The 25,235-nt window shown below is 45.9% G+C and overlaps 1 protein-coding gene across 11 annotated transcripts in view; it reads right to left on the reverse strand.

The window, feature by feature from the left end:
- Window positions 1-16,289, reverse strand: part of DIP2B (disco interacting protein 2 homolog B) — a 265,307-nt gene extending 249,018 nt beyond the window's left edge. For 7 of the 11 annotated variants that reach the window (XM_063610477.1, XM_055294834.2, XM_063610474.1 and 4 more), the window contains exon 1: window positions 16,028-16,289. In XM_063610477.1, coding sequence (XP_063466547.1) covers window positions 16,028-16,127 — 100 coding nt within the window. In that variant the 5' untranslated portion in view covers window positions 16,128-16,289. The remainder of the gene's footprint in view (window positions 1-16,027) is intronic. The other 4 variants (XM_063610476.1, XM_063610475.1, XM_063610471.1 and 1 more) reach the window with 1 other exon arrangement.
- Window positions 16,290-25,235: the final 8,946 nt, after the last annotated feature.

Raw genomic sequence — 25,235 nt, forward strand, 5'->3', positions numbered from 1 at the left:
AAATGAGACATACCAGTTAAGATGCAGGAGAATTCTACTGAAACTACTTGAAACAAGATTCAGGGAGATGGAGGTCAAAACGGCAGTGTGGAAACACCACAGGGCTTAGAACCAAACAGACTTGGTTTCCAATCCCAGCACACTGTACAGAAACCTATCTCTAGAGTTGTTAAGATTAGAAACACATTTCAAAGACTTGCCCAAGGGCCGGGCGTTGTGGCTCACGCCTGTAATCCCAGTACTTTGGGAGGCCGAGGTGGGTGATCACTTGCGGTCAGCCTGGCCAACATGGTGAAAGTCCATCTCTACTAAAATACAAAAATTAGCCGGGCATGGTAGCGGGTGCCTGTAATCCCAGCTACTCAGGAGGCTGAGGAAGTAGAATCGCTTGAACCCAGGAGGCGGAGGTTGCAGTGAGCTGAGGTCGCGCTATTGTACTCCAGCCTGGGCAATAAGAGATTCTGTCTCAAAAAAAAAAAAAAAAAAAGTTGCCCAAGACCATAGGGAGTGTGAACCCAATTAAGCATGACTCTTAAATTCAGTGCTCCTTTCCAGTGCCATGCCTCCAGAATGCTACCTTATGGGAAATCTGTAACCACAGGTGGGAAGATACATTGTATGCAATGTTCAGGTGCTTTTTGCTACCTCAGTTCCCTCATCATCATTATGCTAATAGGAGCTATGTATTCAGCACCTACTTACTAGCCAGGCAAGGTATATGAACTGCTAAGCACAGGACCTATTACATCATAAGCTCTCATTAACTGATGACTACTTATACAGAGATTTAACTTCTTAAAAGAACTTAGAAAAGGAAACTGGAATGAAACAGAAGTTAACTGGAAACTCACAGGAAACTGAAACACAAGTTAACCGGGCAAAAAAAGGGGAAGAACATGCCAGCGTGGACATTTTAGAGAATGGCAATGTATACAAAAGCATACAAGTGAAAACAAGCACAGTGCATTCATGGAAGTGCAAGTCATCTGGCATGGCTAGAGAGCAGACAACAAATATAGACAGAGCAGGAAATGAGGTTAAAAAGGCAGGCAGGTCTTGGTATACAAAGAAAGATGCTTAGAGTTTATCCTGTGACTGAGAGAAGCAAGGAAAAGTTTTAAACAGGGAAAAGAACACAATTAGGTTTGTGTTTCAGAATGATCAATCAATGACAGGGTAGAGAAGGACCTACTGAACGGAGAAGAGACTGAGACAGGCTGATGAGTTAGGAGACTACCTCATTAGTAAAGCAAGAAATAAGTGCCTGAACTAACACTGGAATGGCATAGAAAACAGGAAGTAGAAACAACAAGACTCAGTGATCCGTTAGAATACGGATCACAGGGCGAGGTGGCTCACACCTGTAATCTCAGCACTTTGGGAGGTCAAGATGGGTGGATCACCTTAGCCCAGGAGTGAGACCAGCCTGGGAAACACTGCAAAACCCCATCTCTATTAAAAAAAAAAAAAAAAATTTTAATTAAAACAAATTTTTTGGCCAGGCGCGGTGGCTCATGCCTGTAATCCCAGCACTTTGGGAGGCCAAGGCCAGCGGATCACAAGGTCAGAAGAGCGAGACCATCCTGGCTAACACGGTGAAACCCTGTCTCTATTAAAAAAATTAGCTGGGCGTGGTGGCAGGCGCCTGTAGTCCCAGCTACTCAGGAGGCTAAGGCAGGAGAATGGCATGAACCCGGGAGGCGGATTTTGAGACGGAGTCTTGCTCTGTCGCCCAGGCTGGAGTGCAATGGCACGATCTCGGCTCACTGCAACCTCCGTCTCCTGGGTTCAAGCAATTCTCCTAACCCAGCCTAGCCTCCTGGGTAGCTGGGATTACAGGCACCCGCCACCACACCCAGTTAATTTTTGCATTTTTAGTACAGATGGGGTTTCGCCATGTTGGCCAGGCTAGTCTCAAACTCCTGACCTCAAGTGATCCGCCCACCTCGGCCTCCCAAAGTGCTGGGATTATAGGCATGAGCCACCGTGTCCGGCCAAAACAAAATTTTTTTAGAATATAAGGATGACTCTCAATTTTTTGACTTCAGTAAGTTACTATGGTCTGAATGTCAGTGTCCCCCAAAAATTCCTATGTTGGAACTTAATTCCCAATGTAAGAGATGGGGTCCAGGCACAGTGGCTCGCAGTCACAATCTCTGCACTTTGGGAGGCCAAGGTGGGAGTATCATTCATGGCCAGGGGTTTGAGACCAGTCTGGGAAACATAACGAGACCCCATCTCTACAAAAAATAAAAAATCAGCCAGGTGCGGTGGCACACGCCTGTAATCCCAGCTACTTGGGAGCCTGAGGTGGGAGGATCGCTTAAGCCCAGGAATCCAAGGCTACTGTGAGCTATGATCTCGCCACTGCACTCCAGCCTTGGTGACAAGCAAGACTCTCTCAATATAGAGACACAGAGAGAGACAGAGAGAGAGAGATGGTGCCTCTAGGAGGTGATTAGGTCATGAAAGAGGAGTGCTCATGAACAGGCTTAGTGCCCTTATAAAACAAACTTGAGGGAGCCTATTTGCCCCTCCCACCACGTGAAGATGCAACAAGAAGATGCCATCTTTGAAGTAGACAGCAGGCTCTCATCAGACAATAAATCTTCTGACTTCTTGATCTATGACTTCCTAGCTTCCAAACTGTGAGCAATAAATTTCTATCATTTATAATTTACCAAGTCTAAGGTATTTTGTCATAGCAGCAGAAATGGATGGAGACAGTAAGTGGACATTCTGAAATACAGGTATCTGTGAAGCAGGGAGGTGGGGGCAGGGGTGGAGGAGGAAGTTGAAACAGAGTTGTTTTAGACTTACCAAGTTAGCATGGGGGGAACCAATGGAATGTCTAGAGCAGAGCAAAGTCAGGGCTACAGATACAGACTAGGGAACCATGTGCACAGCCATGACAGCTGAAGCCCTGGGCACAGATGAGATTACTTATCTGTGTATGTAAAGTGAGGTGAAGAACAGACACAAATCTGAGGAATACCCTCATCAGGAGAAAGAAAGAGCAGAAGAAACCCCAGAGAGAGTATGAGGAAGGTTAGGAAGCCAGAAGGAAACTATGCCACAAAGGTTAGGAAGGGGAGAGTTTCATAAAGATACTGGTCCACAGTGTGGGGCCGGGCGTGGTGGCTCACGCCTGTAATCCCAGCATTTTGGAGGCCGAGGCGGGCGGATCACGAAGTCAGGAGTTTAAGACTAGCCTGGCCAACATGGTGAAACCCCATCTCTACTAAAATACAAAAATTAGCTGGGCGTGGTGGCAGGCGCCTGTTAATCCCAGCTACTTGGGAGGCTGAGGCAGGAGAATTGTTTTAACCCCGGAGAGGGGGTTGCAGTGAGCCGAGATTGTGCCATTGCACTCCAGCCTGGGAAACAGGGTGAGATTCCATCTAAAAAAAAAAAAAAAATGGTCCACAGTGTACAATGCTGCAGAGAGAGATGCCATATCCAACAGGTTCTCTGCAGTCTGAAATTTGGAGTCAGTAGTAGCCTTGGAGACAGTTGTTTCAGAGGCTTAATGAGGCAGGGGAAATGGACTGAGCAGTAAGCAAAGGTAAGAAATAAGAGGAAGGGCCGGGCGCGGTGGCTCACGCTTGTAATCCCAGCACTTTGGGAGGCCGAGGCGGGCGGATCACTAGGTCAGGAGATCGAGACCGCGGTGAAACCCCGTCTCTACTAAAAATACAAAAAAAAAATTAGCCGGGCGTGGTGGCGGGCGCCTGTAGTCCCAGCTACTCGGAGAGGCTGAGGCAGGAGAATGGCGTGAACCCGGGAGGCGGAGCTTGCAGTGAGCCGAGACTGCGCCACTGCACTCCAGCCTGGGCGACAGAGCGAGACTCCGTCTCAAAAAAAAAAAAAAAAAAAAAAAAAAAAAAAAGAAATAAGAGGAAGGAAATGTAGGCCACACCTTTCAGGCTCGAGAGAGGGAGAGAGGGCCAGCACATGAAAGCAAGCATATTCTCATGCAAGACTGTGGCAAAGTTTTGTGTGTGCTTTTTTTAATGCTGGGAGGCTGGGCATGGTGGCTCACGCCTGTAATCCCAACGTTCTGGGAGGCTGAGGTGGGAAGATTATTTGAGCCCAGGAGTTCGAGACCAGCCTGGGCAACAAAGCAAGACCTTGTTGCTACAAAAAATTTAAAAATTAGCCAGGCATGGTAGAACGTACCTGTAGTCCCAACTACTTGAGAGGCTGAGGTGGGAGGATCACTTGAGCCCAGGAAGTCAAGGCTGCAGTGAGCACCCCACTACACTGCAGCCTGGGCAACAGAGTGAGACCCTGTTTCAAAAACATAATGTATAGGCTGAAGACAAAGACTCAAGGGCCAAGTGTTAAGTGAGAGGTTGAAGATGAAAGAAACAGAGACTGTAAATGAACAGATCAATCAATAAAGTGAGATCCCAAGATCTCAAAAGAGAAGGGATGAGAGTAAGAACATGGAGGGACAGACCTTTGAACAGGAAGAGGACAGTTCCTCCTCTGAGAAAAGAAAGGAGATACGGGTGGAACTGATATAGATGAGTCTGCCAAGTGTTAGGGAGGGAAGCTGAGGGAGTCTGGTCTTCCTTCTAAACTAGTGAGAATGAAAGGTGATAATGCAACCGGGTGCGGTGGCTCACACCTGTAATCCCAGCACTTTGGGAGGCTAAGGCGGGCGGATCACGAGGTCAGGAGATCGAGACCATCCTGGTTAACACAGTGAAACCCCGTCTCTACTAAAAATACAAAAATTAGACAGGCGTGGTGGCGGGCGCCTGTAGTCCCAGCTACTCTGGAGACTGAGGCAGGAGAATGGCGTGAACCTGGGAGGCGGAGCTTGCAGTGAGCCGAGATTGTGCCACTGCACTCCAGCCTGGGCCACAGCGCGAGACTCCATCTCAAAAAAAAAAAAAAAAAGAAAGAAAAGTGATAATGCATAGGCTTGGTTAACTCTGCTTCATAGCTCTCTTTAAGAAACTGATGAAAGCTGTAGACCCAGATCCCAAAAAAGACACATAAGCACTCACACTCAAAATCCTGCATACAGCCAGGTGTGGTGGCTCATACCTGTAATCCCACCACTTTGGGAGGCCGAGGTGGGAGGACTGCTTGAGCCCAGGAGTTTAAGACCAGCCTGGGCAACATGGCAAGAGCCCATCTCTACAAAAAATAAAAAAATTAGTTGGGCATGGTGGCACACACCTGTGGCCCCAGCTACTTGGGAGGCTGAGGTGGAAGGATCACTTGATCCCAGGAGGTCAAGGCTGCAGTGAGCCACATTCACACCACTGCACTCCAGCCTGGGTGACAGAGCAAGACCCTGTCTCAACCAAAAAAAAAAAAAAAAAAAAAAAAAATCCTGCATGTAATTTTAGAGTTTTCAGGTCCAACGAATCCAACCCATGTATCCAAAGATTCAGACAGCTGTGACACTATGGAATTTCCAAACAAATGGCCTTTCAGAACCTTTCTTACTCATAAAAGAGCATCCACACCAGAAAGTACCTTATGCACTATAAACACAAAGATACGAAAAACTCTCAATCCTCTATGATATAAACAATCAACAAAAAGAGATGGACCATTTGATGTGTACAAAAGTACTAACTTAGACCCTAAGGGTAAAGAATATAGGAAACCATCTCCACTTTTAGGAAACTTCGAATTCAAAGATAATTGAGGCCCAGCACAATTGCTCATGTCTGTAATCCCAGTGCTTTAGGAGGCTGAGGCAGGAGGATTGCTTGAGACCAGAAGATCAAGACCAGCCTGGGCAACATAGTGAGACCACTATCTCTACAAAAAAAATCAAATAAAATATTAGCCAGGCACTGGCCAGTATGGCAAAACCCTGTATCTACGAAAAATACAAAAATTAGCGGGGCGTGGTGGTGCATGCTTGTAATCTCAGCTACTTGGGAGGCTGAAGCACGAGAATCACTTCAACCTGGGAGGAGGATGTTTTGAGCCAAGATGGCACCACTGCACTCCAGCCTGGGCAACTCTGTCTCAAAAAAAAAAAAAAAAAAAAAAGAAAGAAAGAAAGAAAGAAAAGAAAAGAAAAGAAAAGAAAAGAAAAGAAAAGAAAAGAAAAGAAGAAATTAGCCAGGCATCGTGGCGCACACCTGTAGTCAGGGTCAGGAGGATCACTTGAGCCCAGGAATTAGAGGCTGCAGTGAGCTACAATCGCACCACTGGACTCCAGCCTGGATGACAGAGCAAGACTATCTTTAAGAAAAAGAAAAAAAACGGCCGGGCGCGGTGGCTCACGCCTGTAATCCCAGCACTTTGGAAGGCCGAGGCGGGTGGATCACGAGGTCAGGAGATCGAAACCATCCTGGCTAACACGGTGAAACCCCATCTCTACTAAACAAAATACAAAAAATTAGCCAGGCTTGGTGGCGGGTGCCTGTAGTCCCAGCTACTTGGGAGGCTGAGGCAGCAGAATGGCATGAACCCGGGAGGTGGAGGTTGCAGTGAGCCGAGACCGCGCCACTGCACTCCAGCCTGGGCGACAGAGCAAGACTCTGTCTCAAAAAGAAAAAAAACGCCAGGCACGGTGGCTCACACCTGTAATCCCAGCACTTTGGGAATCAGAGGTGGGCGGATTACCTGAGGTTGGGAGTTCGCGACCAGCCTGACCAACATAGAGAAACCCCGTCTCTACTAAAACTACAAAATTAGCTGGGCCTGATGGCGCATGCCTGTAATCCCAGCTACTCAGAAGGCTGAGGCAGGAGAATCGCTTGAACCCGGGAGGCGGAGGTTATGATGAGCTGAGATCATGCCATTGCACTCCAGCCTGGGCAACAAGAGCGAAACTCCATCTCAAAAAAAAAAAAAAAAAAAGACAACTGAGTGACAGAGCTTTAGATTTAGCAATGGTTTTAAATAAAAGTAGTATTTTTAAAAGATGAAAGATCAATCTGGAGCTAAAAAGAGACTACAATCAGACCAATTAAGTCTGAGAGGACTCACGAAGGCTGGTGGTAAATAAACTAAGGAAAAGAAGATCAAGAAAACTTTTTTTTTTTTTTTTGAGACGGAGTCTCACTCTGTTGCCCAGTCTGGAGTGCAGTGGCATGATCTCAGCTCACTGCAACCTCCGCCTCCCAGGTTCAAGCGATTCTCCTGCCTCAGCCTCCCGAGTAGCTAGGATTACAGGCGCCTGCCACCATGCCCGGCTAGTTTTTGTATTTTTAGTAGAGACGGGGTTTCACCATGTTAGCCAGGCTGGTCTCAAACTCCTGACCTCAGGTGATCTGCCCACCTCAGCCTGCCAAAGTACCGGGATTGCAGGCGTGAGCCACCACGCCCAGCCAGAAAACTTTTGAAAGAGGAACTAAAAGGATAAGTTCACTGAGGACAAGTAAGGGATAAGAAACGGAAGAGTAGGCCGGGCGCGGTGGCTCACGCCTGTAATCCCAGCACTTTGGGAGGCTAAGGCGGGCGGATCACGAGGTCAGGAGATCGAGACCATCCTGGATAACATGGTGAAACCCCGTCTCTACTAAAGATACAAAAAATCAGCCGGGCATGGTGGCGGGCGCCTGTAGTCCCAGCTACTCGGGAGGCTGAGGCAGGAGAATGGCGTGAACCCCGGGGGGCGGAGCTTGCAGTGAGCCGAGATCGCGCCACTGCACTCCAGCCTGGGCGACAGAGCGAGACTCCGTCTCAAAAAAAAAAAAAAAGAAACGGAAGAGTAAAAGCCATAGTTTCTGAAGGTTCTAAACATCATATGTCCCTTTTCATAGCTTGTAGAAGCTAAGTCTCAGAAACCAAGCTTACATGTCACAGGCATTTGCCTCAACCTGTAGGCTCAGAAATGTACATATGCGAGATGTCTGTATGAAACAGACCATCGAGTCTTCTGCTCTAGTCAACTGCTTGCAGTGACCCAACATGTACTGGACTAAGGGTATAGGTGCCAACGGGAACAACTGATGATGGAGTGAAGCCTTACTTTCAAAAAATTTATCACAAATTGATTCCATTCATCACTTCATATATAACCTTATTCTACTAAGTAACACAAGATATTAAAAACTGCCAAGTCTCCACGCATCCATTCACTATCAGCAGCAATAAAGATTACATGTGCTGAGTGCTCACTGCATGCCATACTATACTCAGATTTTCTATTATCTTACTTTAAACCTCCTTACAACTCCAAGGAGGGTGTCATTCCTTTTTGTTGATGTTGTTGAGACAGTGTCTCACGCTGTCGCCCAGGCTGGAGTACAGTGGTGCGGTCCCAGCTCACTGCGACCTCCGCCTCCCGGGTTCAAGCAATTCTCCTACCTCAGCCTCCCGAGTAGCTGGGACTACAGGTACACGCCGCCACACCTGGCTAATTTTTTTGTATTTTAGTAGAGACAGGGTTTCGCCATGTTGCCCAGGCTGGTCTCGAACTCCTGAGCTCAGGTAACCCACCCGGCTCCGCCTCCCAAAGTGCTGAGATTACAGGCAGGAGCCACTGCACACCACCGTCATTCCTTTTTTAAGTGTTGACGAAACTCATACCTGGGAGGTTAGACAGTTTGTCCAAGGTCACAGAGCTAATAAATGATAAAGACAGAACTTCAACCCAAGCCCACCAGAGGTCAAAATATGTGCTTCTCAAATGATTACACAACACTATCTTATGTCGAAATCAAGTCCCCAAAACAGAGACTTTATTTTTCAATTGAAATTGAAGTAACCAAAAATTTATCGTATTCCTAAAACAATATAAGAAATAAATAGTTACGAGTTATTTAAAATAAATTTCAGATACGAAGGACCTCTCTACAAGAGCTTACATTGAGGCTGGGTGCAGTGGCTCAAGCCTGTAATCCTGGGACTTTGGGAGGCCGATGCAGGCGGATCACCTGAGGTCAGGAGTTTGAGACCAGCCTGGCCAAGATGGCGAAACCCCATCTCTACTAAAAATACAAAAATTAGCCAGGCATGGTGGCACAAGCCTGTAATCCCAGCTACTCAGGAGGCTGAGGCAGGAGAATCACTTGAACCCAGGAGGTGGAGGTTGCAGTGAGCAGAGATCACGCCACTACACTCCAGCCTGGGGGACAGAGCAAGACTCTATCTCAAAAAAAAAAAGAGCTTACATTGAGCTAAGGCCAGACTCGGTGCCTCACACCTATAATCTCAGCACTTTGGGGGAGCCAAGGCAAAAGGAGCTCAGGAGTTTGAGACCAGCCTGGGCTGAACATGGTAAGACCTTGTCTCTATTTTTTTTTTTTTTTTTTTTTTTGGGACGGAGTCTCGCTCTGTTGCCAGGCTGGAGTGCAGTGACGTGATCTCAGCTCACTGCAACATCTGCCTCCTGAGTTCAAGCGATTCTCCTGCCTCAGCTTCCTGAGTAGCTGGAACTACAGGTGCAAGCCACCACGCCAAGCTAATTTTTGTATTTTTAGTAGAGACAAGATTTCACCATGTTGGCCAGGATGGTCTTGATCTCTTGACCTCATGATCCGCCCTCCTCAGCCTCCCAAAGTGCTGGGATTACAGGCGTGAGCCACTGTGCCCAGCCTCGTCTCTACTTTTAAAAAAAACATTTTAAGAGATAAAATGAAAAGTAATTTAAATACTTAGAAAATACACGATTGGCCCGGCCTGGTGGCTCATGCCTGTAATCCCAGCGCTTTGGGAGACCAAGGCAGGTGGATCATTTGAGGTCAGGAGTTCAAGACCAGCCTGGCCAACATAGTGAAATCCCGTCTCTACTAAAAATATAAAAATTAGCCAGAGACGGTAGTGACATTTGCCTGTAGTCCCAGCTACTGGGGAGGCTGAGGCAGGAGAATCGCTTGAGCCTGGAAGGCAGGGGTTGTGATGAGCCAAGATCGCACCACTGCACAGTCTAAGTGACAGAGTGAGACCCTGTCTCAAAAAAAAAAAATAGAAATCACACTGGTCAGGGATAGGTTTACAAAAAAGATGGTACTTGAGCCTGGCGTGGTGGCTCACACCTGTAATCCCAGCACTTTGGGAGGCCGAAGCAGGCGGATCAGAAGGTCAAGAGTTCGAGTCAACTGGTGAAACCCCATCTCTTCTAAAGACACAAAAAATTAGCCAGGCGTGGTGGAAGGCACCTGTAATCTCAGCTACTCGGGAGGCTGAGGCCGGAGAATCGCTTGAACCCAGGAGGCGGAGGTTGTAGTGAGCCGAGATCGTGTCATTGCACTCTAGCATGGGTGACAGGGACAGACTCCGTCTCAAAAAAAAAAAAAAAAAAAAAAAAAAGAGCCAGGCGCGGTGGCTCATGCCTGTAATCCCAGTACTTTGGGAGGCCGAGGTGGGTAGATCACCTGAGGTCGGGAGTTCAAGACCGGCCTGACCAACACAGAGAAACCCCGTCTCTACTAAAAATACAAAATTAGCCAGGCGTGGTGGCACATGCCTGTAATCCCAGCTACTCGGGAGGCTGAGGCAGAAGAATCGCTTGAACCCAGGAGGTGCAGGTTGCGGTGAGCTGAGATCGCACCATTACACTCCAGCCTGGGCAACAAGAGTGAAACTCTGTCTCAAAAAAAAAAAAGGTGGTACTTTAGCTGAACCCTTAGAGATTTACGCGAAACTGTGCATACAAGCAAGAAGGAGCATTTCAAAGAGTATCCCTGAATTAGTCACATGAGAGAGAACCATGGAGAACTCTAGTAATTAGAATACAAACATAGTATGATGGCCCTTTTTAGCCAGTCATATGAACTTTCAACCCTGAAGTGCTAAGTCTTACACAGGCTAGGACAGAAAGTTGCAACCAAGGACTGAGCTAAGCGTGACATGTTAATGATTTATCTTATTCAAAAATCCAGCTCAATGCCATGGGGCTGTCAAACAACAAGATTAATTTTTCAAAATACACACCAGAACAAGGGTATCCACACAAGCCATTCTTTTCAACAACGTGAACCATTCTTCCAGTGAATTTGTCTGTAACTTCTCTTCTGGAACTGCCCTCAAAACCAGTTTACAATCATTCTGATTTTTTTGACAATCACAACTAAAATCAGTTTATAATCACGCTAATTTTTTCAGTCACAACTAGTTTGGGTTCTAAAAGAATATTAACCAGCTTTTCTCTACTTGATTCCAAGTGACCTATAAATGAAACTCTACCCTAAAAGAATTGAAATCTGCCACCATGAGGATTTTCAAAGGAACGTGTCACAGGCTCTGACAGTAATTCTGAAGATGAGCTCCTGCCCACCAAACACACACACGCAAGTTCCAGAGGTAGATCGCTTAGCTAATGCCCATTCTTGGTTATTTAAAAATCTACATTCCTGCGTTCCTTAATACTCCTGGCATCAGGTGTTACAACTGCTTAGACAGAACTCTATAAAGGTGTATCCTACATAAGTGGCCCCGTTTCCCATTATAGGTAAAGCAGGAGGGATTTACCAGTTTTATGGTGGCTTAAGTCTACCTGCCCCCTTCTGAGGCTGTAAAATCTTTATCCAACATCTCTTCCTTTTCCTCTTCAACTCTCCCACCTCTTCCCCATTAAAAGTCACTGCAATTCCTAGGAAGCAGCCTTCTCTTATCCCTTTGCCTTCTTGGTAGACACTGTGCCATGCTTTAAGGACCACAAAGCTACGTGATGAAACAGGCAGGAGAAAGGGAGGATGGGACTATGTTTACTGTTTGTGCTCAGAGAAGTGTTCAAACAAGAAAAGGGAGGATCCCTTCCTGTGAGTGTTATTTTATCTTAAACACCTTTCCAGTTGTCATCTTTGGACTGTTCTCAGACACTGAAAGACTTGAGCTCCTTCCTGCATGCCACAGAAGTATAGGAACATTCTTCTTCGCGTTGCACTTAGGCTGAACTGCACAGGCTAAATTACAGCCCGCTCTGCTAGCCACACAACCCAGTCTCGTATTTATAATTCTCTTCTGTCTCTCACAACAACGATAAAGCAGATAGCTTCCTCTTTTCTTAGAAGGCAGCCTCTGTACGTAACTCCACCACGGTCATGCACTGTTTTGTTGGCAGTTTTCAACGATTTCCCTGCCAGACTCAGAGCTTCTTAAAAGCCACCAGGGTATCCTGCTCACTTGCACACAGTAGGCACAAAATACACGTCTGCTGAACTGAATGCTTGAGTAATGGATTTGAAAGAGATTTCAGAGAGAGAATCAACACCGTGGTATAGAACTGTTTAGGGCCAGGTGCAGTGGCTCACACCTGTAATCCCAGCACTTCAGGAGGCCAAGGCAGGCGGATCATCTGAGGTCGGGAGATCGGGACCCGCCTGACCAACATGGAGAAAACCCATCTCTACTACAAAATTAGCTGGGTGTGGTGGCACATGCCTATAATCCCAGCTACTCAGAAAGGCTGAGGCAGGAGAATCACCTGAACTCGGGAGTCAGAGGTTGCAGTGAGCTGAGATCATACCATTTCACTCCAGCCTGGGCAACAAGCAAAACTCCATCGCAAAAAAAAAAAAAAAAAAAATGGTAGCATTTCCTTAGAGTAAAAATTAGTTAACAGCTTGTGCAATGACAGCACAGATATTTAAATCATTCCAATGTCATTGTCACATGACAGCTTAGGATAATGACACTTATTAGGTATGCAGCTTTAGACAAAACAATCTTTCTGAGTACAAGTTTTCCCTTCTGTTAAGCCAAAAAAAAAGAAAGGGGGGGTGGGTGGTAACAATACCTATTCTATCTAGTGAAATTTAGTGAAGCTCAAATGACAATGTACAAAAAGATCATTACACAAATATAATGTATTATTGTACAGATTTAAGCAAATTAATTCTCCTCATTAGTGCTACTTTATGTACATATACTTGACTAGACCATGTACATAAGTCCAAACAACAGAGCTGTCGAGCATATAATAATAAAATATGTGGATCATTAAAAATTTCAGTCACAAAAATACTTGCAGAAACCTTCCACCTATTCAACTCGTCTATAGAAAAGCTTATCCTTATGTGGAAATTCAATTTTTAAATGATTTCCAGGCAGTTTCAGCCTGTTCTTTTTGTGACAGAAGCAGGTTTTAACCAAGAAGCTGCCTGGTGACCTGCCTGAAGCACCAGACACATCACAGGGCTCTGCAACATGCTCTGCGGCAAAGAGCCCAAAGCAGGCACAAACCTGCATTTCAGCACAGAGTTGGCTGATCTATTACCAAAGCCTGCAGCTGAAAATACAGGCAAGCACAAAGAAAATTCTTTAACAGCATACAGCTCAGATTATTGCTATGATTAGGACCAATGACAGCCTGAACCTTAAAAAAAAAAAAAAAAAAAAAAAGAAAGAAAAAATGAAAATAGAGAAATGAGTGCACCAATGTCAGCAAGGCATGATAAACACACAGTTAAAAGCATCTTTAGTGGTGGCTCACGCCTGTAATCCTAACACTTTGGGAGGCTGAGGTGGGTGGATCATTTGAGGTCAGGAGTTTAAGATCAGCCTGGCCAACCAACATGGTGAAACCCCGTCTCTACTAAAAATACAAAAAAAATTAGCCCGGCAGTAGTGGCGCTTGCCTGTAATCCCAGCTACTGGGGATGCTGAGGCAGGAGAACTGCTTGACCCTGGGAGGCGGAGGTTGCAGTAAGCTGAGATCGGGCAACAGTGTGAGACTCCATCTCAAAAAAACCAACCAACCAAACAAAAGAAAAGCATCTAAAAAAAAAAGGCAAAGTACTTATGTTAGAGCACAGTAACTGTAGATAAAATGCAAAACAAACAAAACTTAGCTCCAAATATGCTACAGACATCACAAATAACACCATACTACACAGATATGGGGACTTTTGGATTATTTTAACTTCACTTGAATTCCTAACGTCTATCTACTTCTCCAGCCAACCATCTCCTATACTTTAAGCAAGAAAGATGACCAATATGCTGACACTGCAGGCCCAAGTTTTTCAATTGTATTTTTTCCAGAGTCATCCATTGCTAAAATAGATGAAATACGAGAAGTGTAGTATATCTATAAGAAACAAACTCAAACCAAGTCAGATGCCAACCAAAATAATCCTTCATTGGAAAGCAAACCATGCACTTGTACTTAAAATGTTTAAGCCTTGGCATTCACAATTTGTAGAAGTTTCACACCTTTCTGAAGGAGAGAGAGGTGAGCTAATCAGTGTGGGTCCTAGAAATAGTTCCTCAGAATGCTTCTAGACATTCTAGAGATGTCTAGAAACACCCAGAGATGTAAACAACAATCAGCTGGAAGCAGATATACCCAGAATAAGGAGCTTCCAGGATTTCCCTCTCCATGTGAAAGCAATCAACTCCTATTTTTAATCTCCCTCTGACGTAAGCATCCAGGCAAACCTCTCTCTAATCAAAGCGAGATGATCTGTTACTTTCAAATAGCAGTTTTAAAAGTCAGATTGTAATGCAAGTCAACACAGATTTAATGTCAATGCTTTAGTCTAGGAGAAGAATGAGTTATCTTGAGAGACAGAATTGATGGTAATGCAAAAAGCCCCTCGATTTTCGAAGTGGGGGGAACTTAAAGAAATTTACATGTAAACAAACTAAGCCTCAGCCATTCAAGTCTACCGCAAATGGATTCATCTGGTGAATATTTCAAACAAAGGTATAACTGCGCAGACAAACCCAAAGGACTCCTATCTTCTTAAACACTTCACAGAAACACACTAATCTAATACCAGTGATTCCCGGGACTGGCCGAAGAATAACTTGAAAATTGGATTAATTGAAAAATAACACGTTGATAGTTAGGTACAGGTATAAACAGCACTTCCCTACACATTGGGTTATTAAAAGAGTTATTAAAAATAATTATTTCCTTCAATGCCCAACAGGATTTATAACATTCAACTCTATTTTTGGTTTTTCATTGTAAAGGATTCTCAGAGGGGAGAGAACCATAATGCCTTAATAAGTAAACAATAAGTAATGTTTAATAAGCTCCTGGGAGTTGGTCACATTCTTCTTTTCCAATCAAGAGTTTTTGATCCACTTGAAAAATGCTAGTGAAGAGGGCCTTCCACAAGGAACTCAATAAGAATATGCAACTCTGGAGACACAATCAAAGTACTGGTATCAAGCTTGGAGAAAATGCTGCTTTTGTCTCAGGGGCAGCCAGTGATAAAAACAGGAACTTCACACAGAACTGATCACAACTGCCCCACAAGCCTGATCACATGCCCACAACGGAGCACTGTGTTTCTCTCATTGTTGTACAAGGAGTTCTCTAATAACAGTGGCTTGATTTATTCCATTTTTTTAAATTCTGAAAATAAATCGAACCCTCCCCGTCCCAATCCATTGTCAAAAGAAAGAATGCCAGCCAGGATTTGCAAGTAAACGGTAGCCTCCTCTCCTTCCCTCTTCAAAGGCTCCAAAAGGTGACCAGATGCGGAAAATTCAGCCCGATTAACAGGCACCAGGAAAAAAAAACCTCTTATGACAAAGGTGGTCTAAAAGCAGCACCGTGTCTCTCTCTGGGTTAATGCCACTGCTTCTTATCTTCCTAGGACCCTAAATGGCTCACCCGCTTCTGTCTCACTCCTGTCACTGGGGAGGCATCGCGCATTGTTAAAGGAAAGAGAAGAAATGCTGCTGCGGATTTCCCATGTGTCTTTCTCTTTTTGAAAGGGGGAAGGGGGGCTGGAACAAGGCGTGGAGCCCTCCACGAAAAGGGGAGAGGAAAGGAGAAAGCTGTCAGCCACCCTCCTCGCAGCCCTCCCCCTCACCCCACCTGGCCCAGACTCCTGGGCAGAAGCGGGATGGCGCAGCTTTGTCTCGGGTTTTGGGGGGCAGGAAGCGCAGAAGCAGTGTGGGCCCGAGAGGACCTCTTCCACAAGCCCTTACTTAGTCCCCTCCATGGGAAAACAATGAAACCCACAGGAAACCACTTAGTGGGGTGGGAGAGGAGGGAAGACTGTCGTGGAGTGCCAGGCCAGGTTCTCTGCACCCTCGTCCCCCTCGCCGCACGGCCGCCAGGGCGCGCGGCGGGGACCTGTCTCCCCAGTCGCCGCGATCCGCAGGGCCCCGGGCGCCCTCTCCCCGGCCCGGCTCCTACCCTCCGAGAGCTCCAGCTCCAGCTCCGCCAGCTGCGCCCGCACTTCAGGCGGCAGCGCCGCCACCGCGGCCGGCGACGGCTCCAGGCCTCGTTCCGCCATCCCGGCTCCGCCAGCCACACTCCGGAAGACAAGAGAGGGGGCCGAAGGAGGGACGGACAGACGCGGGCCCACACCCGGCTACAGGATCCGGCTCCGGCCGCCGAGCGCCACCAGCACCGCCGCCGCCGCCGCCGCCGCCATGAGCAAAGGTCACGTGAGCGCGACGGCCACGCCCCCGGCCGGGAAGATGCACCGCCTCCTCAGCGCAGTCAGGCTGAAGACGCACATGCTTACGGCGCCCTCTACTGGGAAGCTACCAGAACGACGGGCCCAAGCCCGCCACTCGAATTTCCCTGCGCGAAATGGGCTCATGGTATGGACCGTGGGCTTTACCACGGTAGTGTGGACACATAGCATTTACTTTTCACTCTCGAGCAAGTTTTTAGGGGTCCCAGGCCTTACTTTTTCCAATACTAGACTTAGCAATGTATGTCTGTCGTGTCCTTTACTCCATTTCCCCTGATTAATACCTGCCCATTTATAAAAACCTAATCACAGGCCACCTTCTTCGCTGTGGCTCCTGGTCCTATCTGCCAGGAGCGCTCTGTTTCTGTTTCAGTTTTAGCTTTTAAAAAGACAGGCGCGGTGGCTCACGCCTGTAATCCCAGCACTTTGGGAGGCTGAGGCAGGTGGATCACCTGAGGTTAAGAGTACTAGGCCAGCCGACCGGGTGCGGTGGCTCACGCTTGTAATCCCAGCACTCTGGGAGGCCGAGGCGGGCGGATCACGAGGTCAGGAGATCGAGACCACGATGAAACCCGGTCTCTACTAAAAATACAAAAAAAATTAGCCGGGCGTGGTGGCGGGCGCCTGTAGTCCCAGCTACTGGGAGAGGCTGAGGCAGGAGAATGGCGTGAACTCGGGAGGTAGAGCTTGCAGTGAGCCAACATCACGCCACTGCACTCCAGCCTGGACGACAGAGCGAGACTCCGTCTCAAAAAAAAAAAAAAAGAGTACTAGGCCCTCCTGGCCAACATGGTGAAACCCCGTCTCTACTAAAAATACAAAAATTCGCCGAGCGTGGTGGTGGATGCCTGTACTCCTAGCTACTCAAGAGGCTGAGGCAGGAGAATCACTTGAACCCAGGAGGCTGAGGTTACAGTGAGCTGAGATCGCGTCATTGCACTCCAGCCAGGGCAACAGAGCAAAAACTCCGTCTAAAAAAAAGAAAAAGAAAAAGACAATAGAGAAGAGGTCCACTTCTTTCTTTCTACACTTCTAACTACTTACAAGGAGGGAACTTACTTTAACTCATCCTCCTCACTATATGGCCTAATAGGTGTTCCAAAAACATTAATTTTAATTTAATATGAAGGGGGTCCAAGGCTAGGTGCAGTGGCTCACACCTATGATCCCAGCACTTTGGGAGGCCAAGGTGTGCGGATCGCCTGAGGTCAAGAGTTCGAGACCAGCCTGGCCAACATGGTGAAACCCCGTCTCTACTAAAAACACAAAAATTAGCCAGGAGTAGTGGCACATGCCTGTAATCCCGGCTACTTGGGGGAGCTGAGGTAGGAACGTCGCTTGAACCCAGGAGGCGAAGGTTGCAGTGAGCTGAGATCACAGCCACTGCACTCCAGCCTGGGCAACACAGTGAAACTATCTCAAAAAAAAAAAGTGAAGGCCGGGCGTGGTCGCTCACATCTGTAATCCCAGCACTTTGGGAGGCTGAGGCAGGCAGATCACCTGAGGTCAGGAGTTCGAGATCAGCCTGACCAATATGGTGAAACCCCGCATCTACTAAAAATACAAAAATTAGCTGGGCATGGTGGCATGTGCTCGTAATCCCAGCTACTCAGGTGGCTGAGACAGGAGAATCGCTTGAACTTGGGAGGTGGAGGTTGCGGTAAGCCCAGATTGCACCACTGCACTCCAGCCTGGGCAACAAGAGCGAAACTCCTTTTCAAAAAAAAAAGAAAAAGAAAAACTGGATGAAGCATACACAAGAATTATCTGTACTATCTTTGCAACTTTTCAGTAAATTTAAAACTATTCTAAAGTAAAATGTTTATTTAAAATTATAGAAGCTTAGAACAAACTTGAGAGATCCTCCTACCTCAGCCTCCCAAAGTGCTGGGATTACAGGCATGAGCCACCTCATCCAGCCTTTACTGCATTCTTCTAACAAATTATTCTACCTTTTTGCTAAATTATTCCTTATATTGTCTTTATTTATTTCTAATGATTTATTCTTTACCTTAATCTTTTTGTCTAGGTATTATTGTTGTACCAGCCTTTTAAATTACTACTTGCTGACTTTTTTTAGTCTTTTATTTTCAACTTTTGTCTGTGACTCTGTGTGTAACAAATTAATTAAATCCATTTATGTTCATTTAATATAATTATTGATATATTAGGACTTATTTCTTCATTCTTGTTAAATGTTTTCTGTTTATCAATCTCTGTCTTTGCTTCCCCCCCGCCCCCACTTTTTCTCCTATTGTTAAATTAGTAAAGTGTTAGATAGTACTTCTTTGTTCTTCTGGTTTGGAAGGTACAGATTATACTGCTATTCTTTCTGTGACTATTTTAAAAGTTTAACATTAAATTTTCCTCCAAGGCCAGGTGTGGTGGCTCACGCTTTTGGAGAAAACCTTTTAAAAATTAACAAACAAAAATATACTATGTTTATACTGCGTCACCAATTTTTTTTTTTAGACAGTCTTGCTCTGTCACCCAGGCTAGAGTGCAGTGGCGCAATCTCAGCTTACTACAACCTCTGCCTCCGGGGTTCAAGTGGTTTTCCTGCCTCAGCCTCCCAAGTACCTGTGATTACAGGCAACCGCCACCATGCCCGGCTAATTTTTGTATTTTTAGTATTTTTAGTAGAGATGTGGTTTTACCATGTTGGCCAGGCTGGTCTCGGACTCCTGACCTCAAGTGATCCACTGGCCTCAGCCTCCCAAACTTCTGGGATTACAGGCATGAGCCACTGCACCAGCACCTTTACCAGTGCTATTTATTTATTCGTGTGAACTCAGGCTATTGTCTAATAATCTTTCATTTCAACCTGAATGGCTCACATTGCAGGGCAAGTGACAAATTCAGTTATTGTTTATCTGGGAATGTCTGCATTCTCCATCATTTTTCTTTTTCTTTTTCTTTTTTTTTTTTTCTTTTTTGAGACAGGGTCTTGCCCTGTCACTCAGGCTGGGGTGCAGTGGCACCATGTTGGCTTGCTGCAACTTCAATCTCCTGGGCTTAAGTAATCCTCCCACCTCAGCCTCCCAAGTATCTGGAATTATAAGTGCATGCCTCTACGCTCGGCTGATTTTTTACTTTTTTGTAGACATGAGGTCTCACTATGTTGCCCAGGCTGGTCTCAAACTCTTGGGCTCAAGTGATCCTCTCCTCGGCCTCTCAAAGTGCTGAGATTACAGGCATGAGCCACCACACCTGGCCTCTCCTTCATTTTTGAGGTATAGTTTTGTGGATATGTAATTGTTGGTTGACAATATTTTTTAGCATTTTGAATGTCTTTCCACTGCCTTCTGGGCTCCATGGTTTCTTTTTTATTATTATTATCTTTGACATGGAGTTTCGCTCCTGTTGCCCAGGCTAGAGTGCAATGGTGAGATCTTGTCTCACTGCAGCCTCAGCCTCCGGGTTCAAGCAATTCTCCTGCCTCAATCTCCCGAGTAGCTAGCATTACAGGCATGCCCCACCATGCCTGGCTAATATTGTATTTTTAGTAGAGATGGGGTTTCTCCATGTTGGTCAGGCTGGTCTCAAACTCCCGACCTCAGGTAATACGCCCACCTCGGCCTCCCAAAGTGCTGGGATTATAGGCGTGCGCCACTGTGCCCAGCTGGGCTCCATGGTTTCTGATGAGAAGTCAGTTACTAATTTTGTTGAGGATCCCTTATACATGATGAGTTGCCTTTTTCTTTTTGCTATATTCAATATTCTCTCTTTGTTTTGTCTTTTGGCAGTTTGACCATAATGTGCCTAGGTGTGGATCTCTTTGAGTTTATTCTTCTTGGAATTAACTGACCTTGAATGTGCACATTAATATTCTTTATCAATTTGAGAAGTTTTCAGGGATTATTTCTTCAAATAAGCATTTTTTTTCCTTTAGAGACAGAGTCTCACTGTCAGCCAGTCTTCAGTGCAGTGGCACGATCATAGTTCACTGCAGCCTCAACCTCCCGGACTCAAGCCTGGCTAAGTTTTTTACTTTTTGTGGAGACAGGGGTCTCCCTGTGTTGCCCAAGCTGTCCTCAAACTCTTGGGCTTAAGCAATCCTCCCATCTTGGCCTCTCAAAGTGCTAGGATTACCAATATGAACCACCCTGCCCAGCCTCTAAACACTGTTTTAAGTACAAAGAAATAGTTCTTGTTTCTGCATGTCATAGCTTTGTAACTTTACCTTTTTCTATTTTATCTAATATTGATGTATACATAGGAGAAAGAGTACTCCAGAACATGAATTTCAGAGCAATCTACCAAGTCTCATGATTACAATAGTTGAAAATTTGGAAAAATTGTCTACCCAGAAAATGCAACAGAATCAACTAAAATACCATCATTCATTCATTAAAATAAATTTTTTTTTTTTTTTTTTTTGAGACGGAGTCTTGCTCTGTCTCCCAGGCGGGAGTGCAATGGCGCGATCTCGGCTCACTGCAAGCTCCGCCTCCCGGGTTCATGCCATTCTCCTGCCTCAGCCTCCCGAGTAGCTGGGACTACAGGCGCCTGCCAACACGTCCAGCTAATTTTTTGTATTTTTAGTAGAGATGGGGTTTCACTGTGTTAGCCAGGATGGTCTCGATCTCCTGACCTCGTGATCCGCCCACCTCGGCCTCCCAAAGTGCTGGGATTACAGGCTTGAGCCACCGCGCCCGGCCAAAATAAATATTAATGGCCAGTCTCAGTGGCTCAAACCTGTAATCCCAGCACTTTGGGAGGCCAAGGCGGGCAGATCACAAGGTCAGGAGTTCAAGACCAGCCTAGCCAACATGGTAAAAACCCCATCTATACTAAAAATACAAAAATTAGCTAGGCATGGTGGCGGGTGCCTGTAATCCCAGCTACTTGGGAAGCTGAGACAGAGAATTGCTTGAACCTGGGAGGCAGAGGTTGCAGTGAGCCAAGATCACACCACTACACTCCAGCCTGGGTGACAGAGCAAGAGTCTGTCTCAAAAAAAATAAATAAACAAAAAATATAAATAAAATATATATTAAGTTAATGTGATATGTTAGGCATTGTCTAGGTGCTAGGGATACAGTGTTTAAATAAGGTCCATATTCACATAGAGTTTAAATTCTAGTTCTAACAGAATATTAATGAGAGTTGTATAAGGTAGCTTAAAATTAGGTAAATATATAAAAATAAATAACTTTCTTGTCTTATAGTAATTGCCACTGAAAGGTGAAATCGGCCAGGCATGGTGGCTCACGCCTGTAATCCCAGCACTTTGGGAGGCCGAGGCGGGCAGATCACGAGGTCAGGAGATCGAGACCATACTGGCTAACACGGTGAAACCCCATCTGTACTAAAAAATACAAAAAAAAATTAGCCGGACGTGTCGGCTGGCGCCTGTAGTCCCAGCTACTCGGGAGGCTGAGGCAGGAGAATGGCGTGAACCCGGGAGGCAGAGCTACCAGTGAGCTGAGATCGCGCCACTGCACTCCAGCCTGGGTGACAGAGCAAGACTCCGTCTCAAAAAAAAAAAAAAAGAAAGAAAGAAAGGCGAAATCCATTCATAGTTATAACAAAACATAACATAAATAGGAATATCCCTAGCAAGAAATGTACAGACCTATATGAAAAAAAAAAACTTCTAATAGTAACTGATCTAAAAGAAGACCTAGCTGAAAAACAAACAGAAAAAGAATACCTAAATGAATAATTACCCATTTCTAGAAGACTCAATATCAAGAAGGTATCAGTACTTTAAAACTTAATCAGTAAAAATCAATGCAATATTTATCAAATGTCAGCAAGGGACAGTGGCTCACACCTGTAATCCCAGCGCTTTGGGAGGCCAAGGCAGGTGGATCACGAGGTCAGGAGATCAAGAACATCCTGGCTAACACAGTGAAACCCCGTCTCTACTAAAAAACACAAAAAAATTAGCCGGGTGTGGTAGTGGGCGCCTGTAGTCCCAGCTACTCAGGAGGCTGAGGCAGGAGATTGGCATGAACCCAGGAGGCAGAGCTGGCAGTGAGCCGAGATCATGCCACTGCATGCCAGCCTGGGCGACAGAGCAAGACTCCGTCTCAAAAAAAAAAAAAAAATGTATCACATCTCATAATGAGGCCTCAATCAGGCTGGAGTGCAGTGGCGCGATCTCGGCTCACTGCAACCTCTGCCTCCCAGGTTAGGTTCAAGCAATTATCCTGCCTCAGCCTCCCTAATAGCTGGGACTGCAGGCACCACTGCACCCAGCTAATTTTTTTTTTTTTGAGACAGAGTCTCACTCTGTTGCCCAGGCTGGAGTGCAGTGGTGCAATCTCGGCTCACTGCAACCTCTGCCTCCCAGGTTCAAATGATTCTCCTGCCTCAGTCTCCCAAGTAGCTGGGACTACAGATGTGCACCACTGTTGGGAGCAAGCTTCCCCCCAGATCTGGCCAAAAACTGGCCCCAAAACTGGCCATAAACAAAATCTCTGCAGCACTGTAACATGTACATAATGGCCCTAACATCCACGCCAGAAGGTGGAACGCCCACAGGAATGAGGGCAAGGAACACCTGACCCATGCAGGGCAGAAAACCGCTTAAAGGCATTCTTAGGCCTCAAACAATAGCATGAGCGGTCTGTGCTTTAGGGACATGCTCCTGCTGCAGTTAATTAGCCCAACCTGTTCCTTTAATTCAGCCCATCCCTTCATTTCCCATAAGGGATACTTTTAGTTAATTTAATATCTATAGAAATAAAACAATGCTAATGACTGGCTTGCTGTTAATAAATACGTGGGTAAATCTCTGTTTGGGGCTCTCAGCTCTGAAGGCTGTGAGACCCCTGATTTCCCACTTCACACCTCTATATTTCTGTGTGTGTGTCTTTAATTCTTCTAGTGCCACTAGGTTAGGGTGTCCCCGACCGAGCTGGTCTCGGCAAGTGGCGCCCAACGTGGGGCCTCACATCCAAGTCGAAGTGTCGCCGGAGTGACAGTTGGAATGGAAAACTAGCTGGAGGACACCCGAGTACTCTTAAAGCAATCCCCATGGTGAGTAAGAAGGGGAGCTCGGAAGCGTCAGGGTAACAATGGGACAAGTTTGGGGTCTGGTTCATTCCACCTTGGAACTTTTTCACACTGATGAGGAGGAGGAAGGAGAGTATAGCAAAGTAACAGAAGAGGTTACAGAGCATGTTTATGTGCCAGCTAAAGCTAAAGCGAAAAAGGAGCGAGAGGTTCATCCCTACCCTTCTGCACCCCCTCATTATTATTTTGAAGAAAAAGTCCCTCCGGATCTTTCTTTTCCGGAGGACATTGGGCAAAAAGTAGTTGCCCCAGTGACTGTTCGAGCAGCGCCTTGAGCAACCACTCTTAGTTCTATTCAGGCAGGAATTCAGCAAGCTAGACGAGAGGGTGATTTAGAGGCTTGGCAGTTCCGTGTTAGAACACACCTCCCAGATCAACAGGGAAATATTACAGCTACATTTGAGCCTTTTCCTTTTAAATTACTCAAAGAATTTAAACAAGCTATAAATCAGTATGGACCAGGTTCTCCTTTTGTAATGGGACTGTTAAAGAATGTTGCTGTTTCCAGTAGGATGATACCTACTGACTGGGACGCTCTTACTCGAGCTTGTCTAACTCCTGCTCAGTTCTTACAATTTAAAACTTGGTGGGCAGATGAAGCTTCCATTCAGGCTGCTTGCAATGCCCAGGCCCAACCTCAACTTTTGGGGGTTGGTGGCTGGGCTGGTTTAGATGCACAAGTGGTCATGCAGGATGATGCCATAGAACAGCTTAGCAGAGTGTGCATTAGAGCTTGGGAAAAAAATCACTTCAAGTGGGGAACAATACCCTTCCTTTAGTGCTATAAAACAGGAACCAAGAGAACCATATGTTGATTGTATAGCTTGGTTACAGGAGTCTCTTAAAAAGATGATTGCAGATTCGGCTGCTCAGGATATGGTGTTGCAGTTATTAGCTTTCGACAATGCTAATCCTGATTGCCAGGCTGCTCTGCGACCTATTAGAGGGAAAGCACATTTAGTTGATTATATCAAGGCCTGTGATGGTATCAGAGGTAATCTGCATAAAGCTACTTTGTTGGCACAGGCAATGGCAGAACTGAGAGTGGATAAAAGAAATACTCCATTTCCTGGAGATTGTTTTAACTGTGGGAAGCATGGTCATACTGAAAAAGAATGTAGAAAAAAATCAGCAAGTCAGGCTGCCAGATAAGGGAAAAAAGAAAATTGCTGAGCCTGAAATATGTCCAAAGTGTAAAAAAGTAAAACACTGGACTACTCTGTGTCACTCTAAGTTTGATAAAGATGGGAACTCGATTTTGGGAAACGCCATGAGGGGCCCGTCCTGGGCCCCGTTCTAAACCAGGGCATTTTCAGCTCAGGCCATTCCCTCACCCCTGTACAATGTCTGTCCCCCGCCACAGCTGGTAGTGCTGCAGTAGATTTATGCTGCACAAAAACTGTGAGCCTTCTGCCTGGGGAACCCCCGCAAAAGGTCCCAACAGGAATGTGTGGACCCTTGCCAGCGGGGACAATAGGATTACTTCTAGGAAGGTCTAGTTTAGGTTTAAAAGGCGTACAAATACATACAGGAGTCATTGATTTAGATTACAATGGGGAAATTCCAATTGTTATATCTACTTCTGTTCCCTGGAAAGCAGAGCCAGGAGAGCGCATAGCACAGCTCCTGACTGTGCCGTATGTGGGAATAGGAAAAAGTGAAATTAAACAAACAGGAGGATTTGGAAGCACAAATAAACAAGGCAAAGCAGCTTATTGGGTAAATCAAATTGATAAATATCCTACCTGTGAAATAACTATTCAGGGAAATAAATTTAAAGGTTTGGTAGATACAGGAACGGACTTTTCAATCATTTCTCTACAGCACTGGCTGTCTGCATGGCCAATTCAACCCACTCAATTTAACATAGTTGGAGCTGGTAAAGCCGCTGAAGTA

Source organism: Symphalangus syndactylus, chromosome 10 (genome assembly GCF_028878055.3).
Source record: "Symphalangus syndactylus isolate Jambi chromosome 10, NHGRI_mSymSyn1-v2.1_pri, whole genome shotgun sequence".
In the NCBI taxonomy this organism is placed as follows: Eukaryota; Metazoa; Chordata; class Mammalia; order Primates; family Hylobatidae; genus Symphalangus; species Symphalangus syndactylus.